Source organism: Periplaneta americana, chromosome 13 (genome assembly GCF_040183065.1).
Source record: "Periplaneta americana isolate PAMFEO1 chromosome 13, P.americana_PAMFEO1_priV1, whole genome shotgun sequence".
Taxonomy (NCBI): domain Eukaryota; kingdom Metazoa; phylum Arthropoda; class Insecta; order Blattodea; family Blattidae; genus Periplaneta; species Periplaneta americana.
Window position 1 is genome coordinate 138,125,201 of NC_091129.1, and position 16,860 is coordinate 138,142,060.

The window sequence follows — 16,860 nt, forward strand, 5'->3', positions numbered from 1 at the left end:
TTTAAGTGTAGGCTACCGACTCATCGTTTTGAATTCTCTCCCCTCCCCCCTTTTTTTTTACACGAAGGTTTCAATATGGTAGGCCTAAGCGTATTCATTTAAATATACCATGAAAATGTGGCACAGTAAATGTATGCGAGCTATGATGCGGAAAAAAACAGCGCAAGCAAACACCGCGCTAATTTACAGATATGGAATAGAAGTGAAACGGAAAGGAATTTATACCACTCAGAAGGCCTTAATTAAGGATATGCTAATTTTAAAGTCATCTTCCAAGATTTTATTTTGTAATTGATAATCAGTGGTGCTTAATTATTACATTTTATTTGTATAACAATATTCATATTTAATTAATTATATTTTTATTTGCTATTAATTTCCGGATCCTCATGGTCATCCTTAATTAAGGCCGGACGATTAATTTCTCTCTCTCTCTCTCTCTCTCTCTCTCTCTCTCTCTCTCTCTGGATGTAATGTGAATCAATTCGGGCTGCAGTGCTAGCCTTTAGGGCTCCTCCGTATAAAGAAGTTGATAGTGGAACTTTGGTTCTAAGATTTGGCGTAAATATATGTGTATTTTGATATATAGTTTTATAACGTGATATGTAATAATAATTAATGGATTACGCTACGAATATAATATACCGTGTTTTAATTTTCAAAAGTTCGAAGTTAAATATGGCGCGCAAGTAACGTGCACGAGAAGGTTAAGGATGGGCCATAGAGGTCACTATTACGGACGTGTGAAGATGAAATTAGAGATGTTGCGAGCTCTTTGGCGCGTATGAAGGAGGTACGATTTGCTGCAAGATGAAGATATTGACAAGATTTACTTTGTGATAAGATTTTTGTAGTAATTTCAGCACATTATTCCGAATATTGTTAGACGCACATTGTTTGTTAGTTGCGACAAAATTCACATGTAAGACATGATACTTTTTCTGTTTAAAGTGTTTTTTTGTTAAGAAACAGGTGTACGTTAAAATATTCTGCAAGATTCAGCAAGTGCCGTATTTTTCTTTGTTCGTTTAAAGTGAGATAACCAAATGGATGAAGACTCTGATGTTTAAGTATAAACGGCATGCAGTAGAGACAATTTCTTGGCCTCGGGAACAAGGTTAAGGTTGACGCAATTTGTTGGTTCACTCTTCCAGTTTCTTCAGTACAATCTGTAAACAACTTGAAGTGTGCTTGAGTGATAAACGTGCACCAGTAGTTATTTGAAGACATATAGACTGAGTTTGTGAAGAAGTTTTTATATTGAACTGGAGTTTATTTAGACTTTGAAATAGTACAACATGAATAATAAAATAACAAATAAAGAGTAAGTATTTATTTTGTGTGATAGGTTAGGTTAAAGAAACTTTATGGATAACAGTGTATGACTTATTGTTTGTCTGTCTGTTATTAAAACGTAGGCTAAATTAATTCTTGCTATGGTAGAAAGGCCGCTTTTACTTTGGTAAAAAGTTTTTTTGGAATGTCGTGGTTGGCTTTGTCTTGTTCACCCTCAGATGGTTCAATAGTTCCACTGCATGCGTAACTCCTGATGAGTCGTATATTTAAAACATTTCGTATAATGGTATGTGTTTGTCCCAATAAAAAAAGTAGAGTAATTAACCATTCTGGTGTATTAACACAGAACCATACCCGCAGTAATGTTTCAATAAATGTAGGTGTCCAAAGTAGTATACTAGTAATGATGAATTGTTTGACTGTCTTGGATGCTGAAATCATTTTTGCTAGATGCATGTTGCATGATAATATTTCAGTAGTATCTTGTCTTGTAGTCGATGGCTCTTCTGTAGGTTTTACTTTTCCATCAGTCTCTTTCATATTAAGACTTTTATGTGTGGCAACGAAGATTACTAAAGATATTGCTATGGGAACAAAGTAACATAGAAACAACAAAATGAATAAATATTTCTTAAGAAAAGAACCAGAGAAATAACATTTCACAACACACATATTCACAGTATCTGGTATTTGAATCTGAATTAGTCCATTGTTTATTTGCGGAGGAGTGGAAGATTCCTCAAGTTGTGGCACTGTTGTTTTTATGTGCATAGGTATTTGCGAAACAGTTTGTTGGGTAATAAATTCACTTGTTGTAACATCAGCTTCTTCATTCTCTGTTGCCTCTGGTTCAGGGCTGGATTCTGAACTTACGCTTGTTGGTGGAACTGTTTCAGTATCAGACAGGTCTTGGTAATTGGTAGTTGTTGTAAACTCCTCTTCGGAATGTAATATGGAAACATCGTCTCTTATAAGGGTAGTGTGTGCAACAGGTGGTGAAGCGATTTTTGTTTGTGTGGGGTCTGGAGGAATAGAAGAAATTACAAAATCTGATTCTGATGCCTCTGTTAGTTCCTCATATTCATTGTTAGTTTCTATTAACGGCATGGAGTCGGTAATGGGTGTGTTTGGTTCGTGTTGTGTCGTACTTAAAGTTGTAGGAAATGAATCGGTAAGACTTTCAGTATCAGCATTAGTCACCGTGTTGGAAGAATATGGATTGGTAACTTCATCTTTAATTCCGTGATATAGGCTAAAGTCTTCATCTGAATCAACGTAGTATGTTGCATCGTTATCTGAATTATAGTAGTTTCCGTAATCACTTTCATTTTGTGTATTTTCAGACTGAGTGAATGTTTGACGGTTCTCACCTACAGCTCTGCGATTTCGTAGAGAAAGAGAAGGGATATTTTGGTTTCGTGTTTGATTAAATGCTTCTAGTGATTCCATAACAATACTGTAAATCTTGTTTACAATAGAAGACGTTTCGTTGTTGATCATATCCGAATTGTTTACTGCCTCATGCCTGTAGGAATTGATCGTTGCCTGATTATGAATATAGGAGTAATTGGGGCTGTTCATGATAGTTGCAATGTAGTCGGAAATGTCTTCCTGCTGCAGGCACTGTTCTGTTGTCTCTACTGTCATAGGGATCATTGCTGTCCCTGAGATGCAGGTTTCATCCTCAGACCTGTATGGCCGTGAGTGGCGTACATTAGCTGATAGTAGAAGAAGGGCAGACACAATCGGTATCAGCCACTGTGCAGCTACACTGGAAGCCAGCCTAGGACTCGTCGTAACTCTCCATCCACGAGGACTCTTTGTATCCATTTGTGTGCTATGAGAATTCTCTGCTGTATGGGCTACCATTGACACAAATGTATTGATAAATGGAACTATGAACAAAGCTGAGGCCAATGCAAGTTGTCCTGCGTTGCATTTCTTGGGTTTCTAGAAAAAGAGAAATTTATATTAATTTTATCGTGTGTCTTAATTTTGTTCCAATAAAAAATCGGCTTTCCTATAGCATGCGACATTGAAACTTCCAATTTACATTTTTCTAAGTTCTATGGTGCAGGAATCTGACAGGTTAGGTTAGGTTAGGTTAGGCTAGGCTTTTCGTATGTCTTGCATACAAATCGAGAAAACTTCAGAATTGTCTATAGCACATGACACTGAAACTTCCAACTAACATTTTTCTAAGTTTTATGGTGCAGAAATCTGTGACAGGCCAGTTAGATTAGGTTAGTTTAGACTTTCTGTATAAGCTGTGATAGGTTAGGTTAGTTTAGGCTTTTAGTATGCCTTGTATATACGAATCAGTGACAGGCTTTTGATATGCTTTGCATATACTAAGTGAAGTAAAATGTACGTTTCGCGTTCATTTTGAAGTGTTCTACCTCTTTATTTCAGGTATTAAATAATCACTTTCAGGTTACCCACACCGATAAATTCTTTCCAATTTTTAGCTATTTTCTAAATATGTTTTCAAGTCATCTGACTCCTATTGGATTCTTCACATTCAAAACTTCCTTTCCTTTGAAAATTATACTGTTTTTCCACTTTTTTCGTCAAAAAAAACCTTTAGAGTCCCGTGCTACAGAAACCCTACAGATTCCTAATTGTGACAGGTTAGGTAAGTTTAGACTTTTGTTATGTCCGTGATCACATATAGGCCTATAATAGATTGGCCATCTCCATGTTAAATACAGTAGCATGTGGAAGAGAACATCCTCCAGGATTGCCATTGACCGCTACATGAAAGTACAGTTGCCCCATGCAATTCAAATGAGAGTTTATAACGTGATTTTTTGTGCAGGCACTAAATGGCAGCATAGTGAAATTGATAGAAGTTGTTGCCTTCCAAGCCCATAAGGGCTGATCAGTCTGTTATATGTGATCTGTGTGTGCCCCCCCCTCCCCCCCCAGAAGCTTCAGTGGGAAGATAGCTGGGAAAATTTAAAATTGGATGGTGCAAGTTGGTAACAGCCCAATAAACTGTTCTTTTTTTTTTTTTTTTTTTTTTTTTTTAAGAAATCCTTGCATTTGGCATGTCAAAATGTGAACAGTTTGAACAGTGTATTTATTTAACTGTCAAATACTGATATTTTATATATTTTGGGATATTATAATCGAAAGTTATTGTGTTACAAACTTCAGATTTGTTCGTAATGTAACTACTAGAATTTGCTCATGCTTTGAATATCCGAAGAGATCTTATTGTAAATCTAATTCTGATGAATTGTGTGCTTATATTTTTGTAATTCAGGATTTCTGGTTTTGTCAAGATATAAAGATTAACAGTGAAATTATGGCGATTTTGGATACAAACCATTTCAGTTCTAGTTGCATTGTCACTATGTTGAGGTGCATTCAGGAGAAATGCAATGGATATTGCAATTGTAGCGAGAGCATCTGATGTTGCAAGTAGAGAAAATCCTGTAACTCCCCGACGAATCTGGAGCCAAATGAGATACAAACTTGCTAACACACCTCCCGTGAGGAGAAGAGTGCCTAGCAGCCAACACAATGGGCCAGGCAGCATTGCCAGTATAACTGTCTTGTGTCCTGCTAAGAAAAAATGTATTGACTAGTTAGATCTGTAGCTTCATTGTAGAGAAAGGCAGTTTTGAGTTCTAGATAGATGTGACCATCAATAACAGAGGGTTTTGAATACTAAGAGGCAATTTAAAGTACTTGTATCTTTGTTGTTAATTTTACAGCAATTTAGAAAACCTGAGGACACTGTCTTTCCCAAAATTCATGGGGATTTTTAATGTAAACATTCCGTTGTCACAATTAGAGATTAAAAAGAAAAGTTTTATGCTCGACCATGCCGAAATGTAGTAGTTATACACCTGGTAGCAGTACTTTAATTCATGTAATTAAAGTACACCTATTCATTAAAGTTCAGGTTTTCGATTATTCTCGGATATGCAATCGAAAGATAACGAGGGAAACATCACAGAGGCTGGAAATCCAATACTGTCGCAGAAGGTTATGTTCTGTTACTATAATAATTAGCATTAATTGTAAATAATATTCAAATAAATTCAATTTGTCATCTCGTTTTTCAATTCTAAATCAATTTCCAGGTTATACCAGAATTAGTTCATGTTATTCTCTACATCAAGGTCAATGACATTATTGTTCCTCGGAAAAAATGAATACTTTCGCGTCTGCGTACATCTCACACGAGCTATACACAAGGTCATTTCCGATCTTGAGTCAGATACAAATAAAATGATACTTCTGAATAATTTCAAGTTAGAAATATGGTCGAGCATAAAAGGTCGTATGAAACTTGCTTGTAATGGTAATTAAGACACTCGTATGAAAATTATTAAACTTGCTTGCGCTCGTTTCATAAACAAACATACTTGCGTCTTAATTACTATCATTATAGGCTCGTTGCATAATGTACTATTTTGAGTTGAATGTCAATTTAATCTCAGTGGATCTGTGTTTTATCATTGTTATGGCAACAAAATTATTTTATTTTTCTGAAGTATTGAATGAATTCAGTATTATGATTAATGTGAACTGAGTTTTGTTATTGAATATCTAGTATATATAGAACCCTATTTCACCCATAGATATATTAGGTTTATAAGTGTAACAATTTAAGGCAGCGGTCATAGCACAGTACACTCTTGGGCTAGCGTCTCTTACCCGCAAGTCTTGTAGAGCACCAGCATGCATCCGTGGCTGCTAGTGGGTATGCTTTCTCCCGCACGATGGTGCATATTGCGATACACTGCTTACTCTTTACCCATTTCAGTGAGTGTTGACGACCACTGATTTAGGGTATATACATTATTGTGCTAGTACTGATACACTACAAATTTAGCAAATACACTATTTACAAAAGATGAAAAATATCTACAGCTGTACTTATTTATACTTATATACATATAAAATATTGCTCGATTATCAACATCTAATCGGAATATATTAAGATTTATTTAATCTTGAGGAATTATATATGAATCAAACTCCATTTCAGTAAAGTGGTGCTGAATAGTCAAAGTGGATCTTATTTAAATATGACGTCAATATGTACCTTTCATAAAAAATAAGGGGCAGTCGAACAGATGATGTCTGACAGACTGATTCCCTTCTCCACATTCACAGTTTGCATTATTTAAAATGTAAAATCTCTCAGATTTGCCAAATTTTCCATGTACTGTCAAAAATTGTTTGGACAGGACATTTTAAATAATGCTTCTTCGAGATATTTGAACACAGTTTGAAGGAACTGATTTGATTACAGATACAAAGAAAATGGAAGATCTTATGTGGCAACAAAAGTTACAGTTTCTGAAGTTTTAAACGAAATACAGATTTAGGTTACGAAAACCAATATAACAAATCCAAGGACCCGGGTTCGATCCCTGGTGACGGAGCGAATTTTTCTCCTCTAATATTAATTGTCACCATAACAAATGTATTTTGTAGAACCAAAAAATTATAATCTTTACGTAGATTCTTCGACCAACAGTGCATATTAGTTTACAGATTACTGTGCACATTACTGTAGAATCCCAGCCACCAAGTCACACAACTGAGTGCGCTCCTTGTATAATGGCAGTTGACTTAATATAAAATGTCAGCATACATGCCCAACTAGGAGTCGGGCCACAAAGGGAAAACACTGGAGGGGAGGGGGTTCGATCTGGTGCTGTGGATTGAATTTTGGCGTAGCTCAATGGTGAGAGCGCTTGGTACATAGAACCAAGGACCAGGGTTCGATTCCCGGCACTGGAGTGAATTTTTCTCCTCTAATATTAATTGTTATCATAACAGATATCTTCTGTAGGACCAAAAAATAATAATCTTTACATAGATAAAGCAGTTTAAGTTTCAACAAATATTGGGAATGTTAATTCAAATTTTCAAGCCTAACTATTTAAAACTATACAAGACTTTAACTTTGACACCACATACTTACTTACAAATGGCTTTTAAGGAACTCGCAAGTTCATTGCCGCCCTCACATAAGCCAGCCATGGGTTCCTATCCTGTGCAAGATTAATCCACTCTCTATCATCATATCCCACCTCCCTCAAATCCATTTTAATATTACCCTCCTATCTACGTCTCGGCCTCCCCAAAGGTCTTTTTCCCTCCAGTCTCCCAACTAACACTCTATATGCATTTCTGAATTCGCCCATACATGCTACATGCCCTGCCAATCTCAAACATCTGGAATTGATGTTCCTAAATGTCAGGTAAAGAATACAGTGCATGCAGTTCTGTGTTGTGTAACTTCATCCCTCTTAGCCCCAAATATTTTCCTAAGCACCTTATTCTCTAACACCCTTAATCTCTGTTTCTCTCTCAAAGTGAGAGTCCAAGTTTCACAACCATACAGAACAATCGATAATATAACTGTTTTATAAATTCTAACTTTCAGATCTTTTGACAGTAGACTAGATAACAAAAGCTTCTCAACAGAATAATAACATGCACTTCCGATATTTATTCTGCGTTTAATTTCCTCTAGAGTGTCATTTATATTTGTAACTGTTGCTCCAAGATATTTTAACTTCTCCACCTCTTCAAAAGATAAATCTTCAATTTTTATATTTCCATTTCGTACAATATTCTCGTCACGGGACATAATCATATACTTTGTCTTTTCGGGATTTACTTCTAAACCTATCGCTTTACTTGCTTCAAGTAAAATTTCCGTGTTTTCCCTAATCGTTTGTGGATTTTCTCCTAACATATTCACTTCATCCACATAGACAAGAAACTGATGTAACCCGTTCAATTCTGAACTTTCCTAATGGTATATTCTAGAGCAAAGTTAAAAAGTAAAGGTAATAGTGCATCTCCTTGCTTTATCCCGCAGTGAATTGGAAAAGCATCATATAGAAACTGGCCTATATAGACTCTGCTGTTAGTTTCACTGAGACAGATTTTAATTAATCGAACTAGTTTCTTGGGAATACTAAATTCAATAAGAATATTATATAAAACTTTTCTGTTAACCAAGACATAGGTCTTTTTGAAATCTATGAATAACTGATGTACTGTACTCTTATACTCCCATTTTTTCTCCAATATCTGTCGAATACAAAAAACCTGATCAATAGTCGATCTATTACACCTAAAACCGCACTGATGATCCCTAATAATTTTATCTACGAACGCAGTTAATCTTCTCAAAAGAATATTGGACAAAATTTTGTACAACGTCAACAAAAGTGATATTCCTCGAAAGTTACCACAGTTAGTCTTGTCCCCCCTTCTTAAAAATAGGTACAATTATGGACTCTTTCCATTGGTCTGGTACAGTTTCCATTTCCCAACTAGCAAGTACAAGTTTATAAATTTTGCTAGATAATGTGTTTCCACCCTCTTGTATTAATTCTGCTGGAATTTGATCGATACCTGAAGACTAGTACTTTTTCAGATTTTCTATCGCAATTTCGACTTCTGAAAGTGTGGGTTCGGATATAAATGACTGAGCAGTTTGTATTTGAATTTCGTCGCAATCATTTCTATTTGGCGTGTATGCATTTAGTAGTTGCCCAATGTAGTTTTTCCATCTGGTCAATGAGAATCTGCAAGCAAGTCACCGTTCTCATCCTTGATCACATTTACCCTTGTCTGATATCCATTCTTAAATTCCTTAATGTCCTTATATAAATATGTAATGTTTTTATTCTTACTACTTGTTTCTACCTCATTGAGTTTTTCCTTCAAGTAATCTCTTTTTTTTTTTATTCCTAAGTGTACGACTTGCTTCCAGTCTTTCATTGAAATAGTTATCTCCCCCCCCCCCTCGAGACTACTATATATATAAGAGCGGGCAGACTATTTCCTTATCCAACAACTGCTCTGAAGATGGCCACAACACAGCGGTCGAAACGTCAGCCAATAACACCAAGACAACGCGGTAGAAGCCCTGAAGCTTATCCACACACCATGTACACCAGCCGCGGAAGCCTACGTGAACACTTAGTTATCTCTAAGTTTGACACCACTTCCAGGAATAATGTGTTGTGGCCGAATTTTCGAAACGAAATTTGTTAAAATTAAACACAGGAAAATTGAGATTCCTCAGAACATGTGAAAGGAATGAGAGAAATGGATAAAATTATTAGAATATGTTCAACAGATGCCACCTAGAGATATAAGACTACAAGGAAGATCTCATGATGATGATGATTTTTTCTACCATTACTATATAATTAGATGTAACATGATACGAAAGTGAATGAAATTCGTAAATTTTGGGCTACCAATCAAAAGTTATTAAGTAGACTAGAAAGTAATTAAGTAATAATATTAAGTAATTAAAAAGCAATTAAGTAACCTAGAAATGTTTGAGAGATAACATTTGTTTATCTATAAGCTTAATAGACCACTGAAACTCGTATTTTTGTGAAAGATTATTATTTTTTTTTTATTATTATTGTGGTGATGTTTCAACAGAGGCGTATACTGGTTAAAGGGTTTGGGCTACCGCTGACCCTATTATTACACAAAATATATCTAACAATTACTTTAATTTTAATTACTAGGCTATGGTAAAACTAATAATACAAAATTATTACATTATGTTATATTATAAACTTTTTCTTTTGTAATTTCCTTGGGCTACCGCCGGTAGCCCGCAAAATACGCCCCTGTGTTTCAATAACATTATAATATTTTGGAAGAGCTTTAAAAATGAGAGAGCACTTAAGTACTTATTTCTTAATTAGCCAGTAAACATAACTATTCATCTCATATTATAAGAAAAATATGCATTGATTTATTTTTCTGTAGTCTTTTGCTGTGGGGGAAAAACATTTTTGTGAAATAAAATTTCTCGAGTTTATTTGAAAATAAAGCATGTTTTAATATTTGTAGAGAGAGCTGAGAAAGTTACAAGTATCTTAAGTTATGTCTTTTGCCAAGAACAATGTCAATTGCAGGTTTTAAATTCAGATAGCTGGAATAATGTGAACTCTATGGAATGTAATTGCTATTAATATTTTTAGATTGTTCACTAACAAAATTCACAGGATTTACTGAGGAACAAAATTGAATCAACACCTTATCCTGTCATTTAACATTTTAACTTTTGTTTTATTTTATTGTTATTCCGATATCTTTATGCATAATACCACATCTATAATAATAATAAATCTGTAGCCGAAATTTTTCTGGTAATTTTTGATTTTCCAAAAATAATTGGTCCTAACATATATAATTATCCACCCTGAAACCGAAAATCGCTTTTTTGAAATTTTTGTTTGTATATCTGTCTGTCTGGATGTTTGTTACCTTTTCACGTGATAATGGCTGAACCGACTTACATGAAAATTGGAATATAAATTAAGTTCGTTGTAACTTAGAATTTAGGCTATATGGCATTCAAAGTATTTTATTTAAAAGGGGGGTTATAAGGGGGCTTGAATTAAATAAATCGAAATACCTCCCTTATTAATTTCCATGAAAAATATTACATAACAAATGTTTCTTTAAAAATAATTTCCGATAAGTTTTATTCCATGCAAAGTTTTGATAGGACTGATATTTAATGAGATAAATGAGTTTCAAAATTACAATAACAACACCATCTAAGGCGGTGTAATGAAATAAAAAACAAATGACTTCGTCTATAAGGGGCCTTGGATAACAATCGAAAGCTATGAAACATAGCCTACAGAGAATGCTTTCTGTGTTTGTATGAAGTAATATCGGAAGCTAAATTAACCGATTTGTATAATGAATTATTAATTCACCATTGGAAAGTGTAGTTTCTCTGGATGGACATAATGCTATAATGTTATTACAGTACCTAACTTCTGATTGAATCGAGGACAGGTAAGATTAAAATAGCTTCTTATGCACAGAAAACTTGATAGGCATTCATTTCCTGTATTTCCAAAAATAATTTTTATGACTGGATCAAAATGATCGCATTTTAATTTTTTTAAATACAATTTAAATTAAGTAACATAATAAACGATTTATCCTTCTATCAAACACGAATGTTCCCTGGATCAAATGTCCTGTTTTAATTATGTAATTACTTTATATTTATTTCTAATGGGTGCAGCGGAGCGCACAGGTACGGCTAGTATTGTAATATAAACTGCAAAGATGCCTACTATACAGGATTATAAGATTAGATTTTCTTTGAAATAGTTTCGGAAATGAGCGTAAACTTACAGAAAGTATATTTTAACACACTGTAAAGCACTTCAAAAATACAAATCTTACATCTAAATACCAGGAAGCAAGAGAGAAAATAACTCGATTGTTAAATCATGAGCATTAGGTACCTATCTACTTACAGAAAGTTGCACACACACACAGGTGATTCTAGAATACAAGTTTACAATTCTGCATGTCCCCCAAGACTGCCAAGCACTGGGAAGTGTTTGTGTGTCAGCCTACCCCCATCCTGTTGTCATGGTGGTGGTCTGCAATTAGAAGCATGATTGTACAACCTAGTCTCTGTCTGATAATAAACTGGATTGATACAGCTGGAAATAAATTGTAGTGCAGGAGCTTTGTTCTTATTTAAAAATATCCAAATTTAAGATTGAAAAGATAGGAAATAGTAGCTTATGTTTCAATGCTGATCCACTAATATTATTTATGGAATTTTCTAAAATTTGTCAGTTTTTGTTAGTAATAGTTTATATGCGTAAAAGTGTGAAGGATTTTTGGCTATGCATATAAAGTTCATAAGAGTCAAATATAGAAAATATTAAATTAAACATTAAATAAAAAGTATAAATAAAATATAGTATAAATTACTTCATAAATATACGGAACAATTGAGAGGTTCTCTGAAACAAGGACTTAACTTCAAAATCTTGAATTTGAGATACAGAGCATAAACATTTTAGATCTCGTATTACAATGAGATGGACAGGGCATGTAGCACGTATGAGCAAATTCAGAAATGCATATAAAGTGTTAGTTGGGAGGCTGGAGGAAAGAAGACCTTTGGGGAGGCCGAGAAGTAGATGGGAGGATAATATTAAAATGGATTTAAGGGAGGTGGGATATGATTGTAGAGACTGGATTAATCTTACTCAGGATAGGAACTGATGGTGGGCTTATGTTAGGGTGGCAATGAACCTCCGGGTTCCTTAAAAGCCGTAAGTAAGTGTAACAGCATTGTGCAGAATGACATTCAAATGTTTCTAGAGGGTACTGTGTTTGTTGGAAGAAAATAATATTTTGTTAGGAGGGAGATATTAAGAATTCAGTATATGCTGGAAACTGAAAAATGATGTATCCTACATTAAGTTGTTATACCAGGGAATGCCTCAATTGTTGGTTGATTTATGTAATTGGAAATGCAGATTGAAACATCCTAATGTATAAAATAATTTATATATATGAAGATATATCACTTGAATAAAGCCCACCGAAGCAAGTAAAGCTCTACCTCCTTGTCCTTATGTCTTACAGTCATGTATGTACAGTAAGAGTGTCATACTACATTTGTTTACTTTTTTTACCTTAAAATTAATAATTACAGTTTTTGAGTGCCTGTAATATTCTTCTGTTTCTACAATAGTTAAAAAAATAATCACTGTGTAGTTTGGAGCATTTTACATTGTATGGGAAAACTATACTTACTTACAAATGGCTTTTAAGGAACCCGAAGGTTCATTGCCGCCCTCACATAAGCCCGCCAGCAGTCCCTTCCTGTGCAAGATTAATCCAGTCTCTATCATCATATCCCACCTCCCTCAAATCCATTTTAATATTATCCTCCCATCTACGTCTCGGCCTCTCTTTTTCCCTCCGGTCTCCCAACTAACACTCTATATGCATTTCTGGATTCGCCCATACGTGCTACATGTCCTGCCCATCTCAAACGTCTGGATTTTAAGTTCCTAATTATGTGTCAGGTGAAGAATACAATGCGTGCAGTTCTGTGTTGTGTACACATACACATGAAAGGCAAGGAAAGTGGTATAGTACTGGTACATTATTTCACGCGATATTTCATAGTGTATCCTTTCACCAGACAAAATTCACATTGCAAACCAATTACATTTGCTACATTATTCCTTGTTAACTCATCAATGCTAACCAATAAATTACAAATTTCTAATATTATAAGCTTAAATGAAAATATAAAATGCGAACATTTTAATCTTTTATCTTAATTGTATGTTGTTATAATTAAGATATGTGGATCGTATATGGAAACTAAGATGAAGACAGAAAAAATAAGATTGGAGAATGCTGGGTTTGCAGTGAAGTACCTGCCTTTGGGCAGAAGATAGTGAATGAATTGTATTTAATAACATGTAGTAGCGGTGGTAGTTCCGTATTTACTGATATTAATTTTGACATATAACTTCAAATTGCGAGGAGATTGAGAAATTTAAAGCTAATATGTTAAAAGGGAAAAGAAAAGGCCAAGTTGAAAAATAATTATGTTCAGCCATGCACTCTGGATCCAATCTGGGTATACTATGGTTGATAGGGGACTGTACAGACATGTGGGCTTTAGATATTTGTAGTTTCGTAACTGTACTAGCAACGTGTATGAGGGACTATTAACTGTTCTGATACTGTTGATGAGTAGGCCTATGTCATCCTTCAGCAACTGATATTGCAAATTTTGCTTACTAGCCAGACTGTTTATCTTAGATATTAAATAAATACAGTAAACAAAGTAACAAATTCATTAATAAAACTATATAATCAACCGACAAATCTTGATACAATTATACTAGTATCATATTTATTCTTAATACAAATAATTGAAATATGTACATGTTAAACTAATTTAATGTATCAGAAAAAATTATAATTCATGTATAGATTAATTTCTCTTGGATAACTTGATTATATTGCTATAATTTGGTAAATTTTATACATTTATCCATAAATGGATGTACTTTTACACCTTCTGGATTTCATTGGCATATTTAATTAATTATATGTAGTGAAATGAATGTATTTTGTGGTAGCTGTGTAAAATTGTTATGAAATCAAGTAAAGTAAATTAATATAATACTAGACTACTTTCCTTTTATTTACCTTTTAACATTTTTCTTTGTAGTGAAAGCAGTATCTTGTCAGCATTGTATAAGATTCTGTTATGTCAATATACATTATAATTAACATAATATGCATTTTAATTTTGTGATTAATTTAAACAGATAATTAGCATTATGAACCCATGTATACATTAATGTCCTTGTATTTATATTTTTATTGTTTCTGTGGCTCCAAGAATAGGCCTAAAGAAAAATTTAAGTGATTAAAAATGTTTAATAACCCAAAACATATTAATTAACATGCAGATAGCTAATAAATAATGCTGATTTTTCCCATTGAAAAACATTTTTCGGCCTATTTTTAATGTCCATAAGCTTGATTTGATAATTTTTTTTCCAATATAAGTTAGCATAAATAATATGAGGGTATATGTGTTTTCAGAATTAGTGGTGATGAAGTAAAAACAGATTATTTTAACTTATATTTCGTTAGACAATTTAATACCATTGGTTTTTAAAGTAGGATCTGTTATAAATAAGAGACATCTTGTGAGAAGAGTGCTAAACATAAAGGAATTTAAGTAACTGTTCTTCATGACATACATTTATTAATTTCATTAATTTTTCCAAAATGTGGTACTGATTACTATTCGAAATTTCGTTACTGCATCACTTAATCTTTGAAATACATTTTTATCTATTATGTAATTAGGCCTACCCTTTTTTAGAGCTTGTGAGAAGAGAATATGAATACGAAGAAAATAGAAAGGACCATGAGATGGAGCTTCTAAATTAATATGTTCCTATCTAATTCAGAATACTAATGTTTCTAGCCACAAGAAGAAGTGCATTTGCTACAAAGTAGTAAACACAGTTCTATTACTCACATTCCAAATGTCCACTGATCTCTTCCATTTTGTGTAGTTGTGTTTACATGTTGACTCCAAGATTATGAAGTATGACCTTGTCTTATCAGAATTATTGCTGAGGAGATATGTATAGTGTATACGTAGTAATGCATGCTTCCGTTGCTGACGCAGTATCACTGACTGGTTTATGTGTTAAGGAAATAATCACTTCCCAAACTGCTACACAGTGACCAGACTGCAGCATGGTGTTCTGGTATATTTACAAGTTTTGTTGACTAGCAATCCAGAAACACACCCTTGGGTCAGTTTGTTCACTGAAGTTTTACATTTGTGAATGGTGAGGCCCAGTAGTATTATGAATTGTTTGTATTCAGTGAAACTACTGGGTACATTTGAGAACATTAATGTTTTTTCATGTTTCCATTTTAATTCTAAAGTAACAATTTAAAGCTTTTTTTGTGGTATAATGAAATAGGTTATACCTGTTGTTAGTAGTAGAACAAAATGTTTACTGATGCGTTTTTTTGTGAATAGCCATGTTGTTAGAACTGTCTAGTGAATTTTCTTCATATAGACGTATCTACTTTATTTCATGACAGTTATGTATATAGAGTTCGATATTATGTAATAAAATAGTAACAGTACTTCATGTTTGCGTTTGAAGTAAAAGAAAAATGAGTAAAATGGAAAGTTACTGAATTGATGTGGCATGGATTTGTTCTATGTAACTGGAATAACATGGTGATACATTACGAATTATAGGAGTGTAAAAGATAAACTCTTCACTATAATATACTGTGTATTTTCTGAATATTGCTAGCCCTGTCTTGTCTTGTTTACTTCGCATTTTGAACTGTGGTTATTTGCTGTGATTGTGTTACATTTTTACTATTTGGTGTGTTTGTCTTACATTTTAATTCATTTCTGGTAGATATAAAAGCTGAAAATATTTAAGAATGAAATATAATAAAAATATATGCATGGCAAATAAATAATAGCACAGAAAAGATGCCAATTATAGTGATAGTAATTTTAATATTTATTTTACACAACAATATATATTTTTTTCAATCAAACCATTATTTTCCTAGTTTAACACAAACAATGTAGTTTTGTAGTTTGAGAAATGTCTGGAGATTGAATCAGAATTCGTTTTGATTTCGGGATTATGATTTTTTTGTATTTTACAGACATTGAAACATTGCATGCCACTGTAATAATTTTAGTGTCTAATGTTACGTATATAAGTGCATAGAAATGCTTATTCATTAGAAAATATTTTAGCGAATTTTAATTCATTAGGCCTATTGTATCTTTCATTTTGGGAAGGAATAAAAGTTTTAAACATACTGGTATAGGCAAAATATCAGATGTTTGTGATGGAACACATTTTGAAAATTTGAAGGATTGTAATAAGTTACAATATAGCCATGATGATTGGCGGTATTTTAAAATGTATGTAGAAGTACTTAAATATTTATTTGTTAACCTTAGATCATTATTTATAAAACAGAACAAATTTTCGAAATGCAATAATTCTCTGAGGACACAGTGGTGTATGTTTAGTATATACCTATCACATAATAAATATTTTTTATGTGGTTATCAGTAAACTTTGTAATTAGTTGGAAATTAAAAAAAAAAAGTGATTTAAAAACAACTTTGTCATGTTATTATTGTCTTCTAGAATCCTGGTGATCATATTACCATGAGAC

At 33.4% G+C, this 16,860-nt stretch overlaps 2 protein-coding genes across 8 annotated transcripts in view; one reads left to right on the forward strand and one right to left on the reverse strand.

The window, feature by feature from the left end:
• The first annotated feature begins 492 nt into the window (after window positions 1-492).
• The window catches only part of LOC138712486 (zinc finger MYND domain-containing protein 11), a 62,072-nt gene continuing 45,704 nt past the window's right edge, over window positions 493-16,860 (forward strand). Inside the window, exon 1 of one of the 4 annotated variants that reach the window (XM_069844363.1) lies at window positions 493-1,324. Coding sequence is in view for 1 of the 4 variants with exons in the window: in XM_069844360.1 (XP_069700461.1) it covers window positions 1,299-1,324 (26 nt within the window). In the remaining 3 variants the exon portion in view is untranslated. Of the gene's footprint in view, window positions 1,325-15,309; window positions 15,483-16,860 lie in introns of those variants that run through there. The other 3 variants (XM_069844360.1, XM_069844362.1, XM_069844361.1) reach the window with 3 other exon arrangements.
• On the reverse strand, window positions 1,253-16,739 carry LOC138712485 (mucin-3B-like). 4 transcript variants are annotated; one of them, XM_069844359.1, is made up of 4 exons: window positions 15,628-16,739; window positions 11,595-11,723; window positions 4,628-4,866; window positions 1,253-3,246 (listed from the first exon to the last, which is right to left on the reverse strand). In XM_069844359.1, exons 3-4 carry the CDS (start codon window positions 4,838-4,840, stop codon window positions 1,435-1,437), a joined length of 2,025 nt encoding a protein of 674 aa, XP_069700460.1. In that variant the 5' UTR covers window positions 4,841-4,866; window positions 11,595-11,723; window positions 15,628-16,739; the 3' UTR covers window positions 1,253-1,434. The 4 variants fall into 4 exon arrangements, with proteins under 4 accessions (XP_069700460.1, XP_069700458.1, XP_069700459.1 ...); XM_069844357.1 differs by lacking the exon at window positions 15,628-16,739 and adding an exon at window positions 15,164-15,269; XM_069844358.1 differs by lacking the exon at window positions 15,628-16,739 and adding an exon at window positions 15,164-15,268 and having other exon boundaries at window positions 4,628-4,863.

Excerpts from the sequence above, each read along its gene's own strand:
- LOC138712485 (XM_069844356.1), bottom strand. The coding sequence starts at position 15,191 with ATGGAAGAGATCAGTGGACATTTGGAAT. Across the intron at positions 4,867-15,163 it reads GATCAGTGGACATTTGGAAT|CAGGACACAAGACAGTTATA; the intron begins GTGAGTAATAGA and ends ATTTTTTCTTAG. Across the intron at positions 3,247-4,627 it reads ATGCAACTAGAACTGAAATG|AAACCCAAGAAATGCAACGC; the intron begins GTTTGTATCCAA and ends CTCTTTTTCTAG.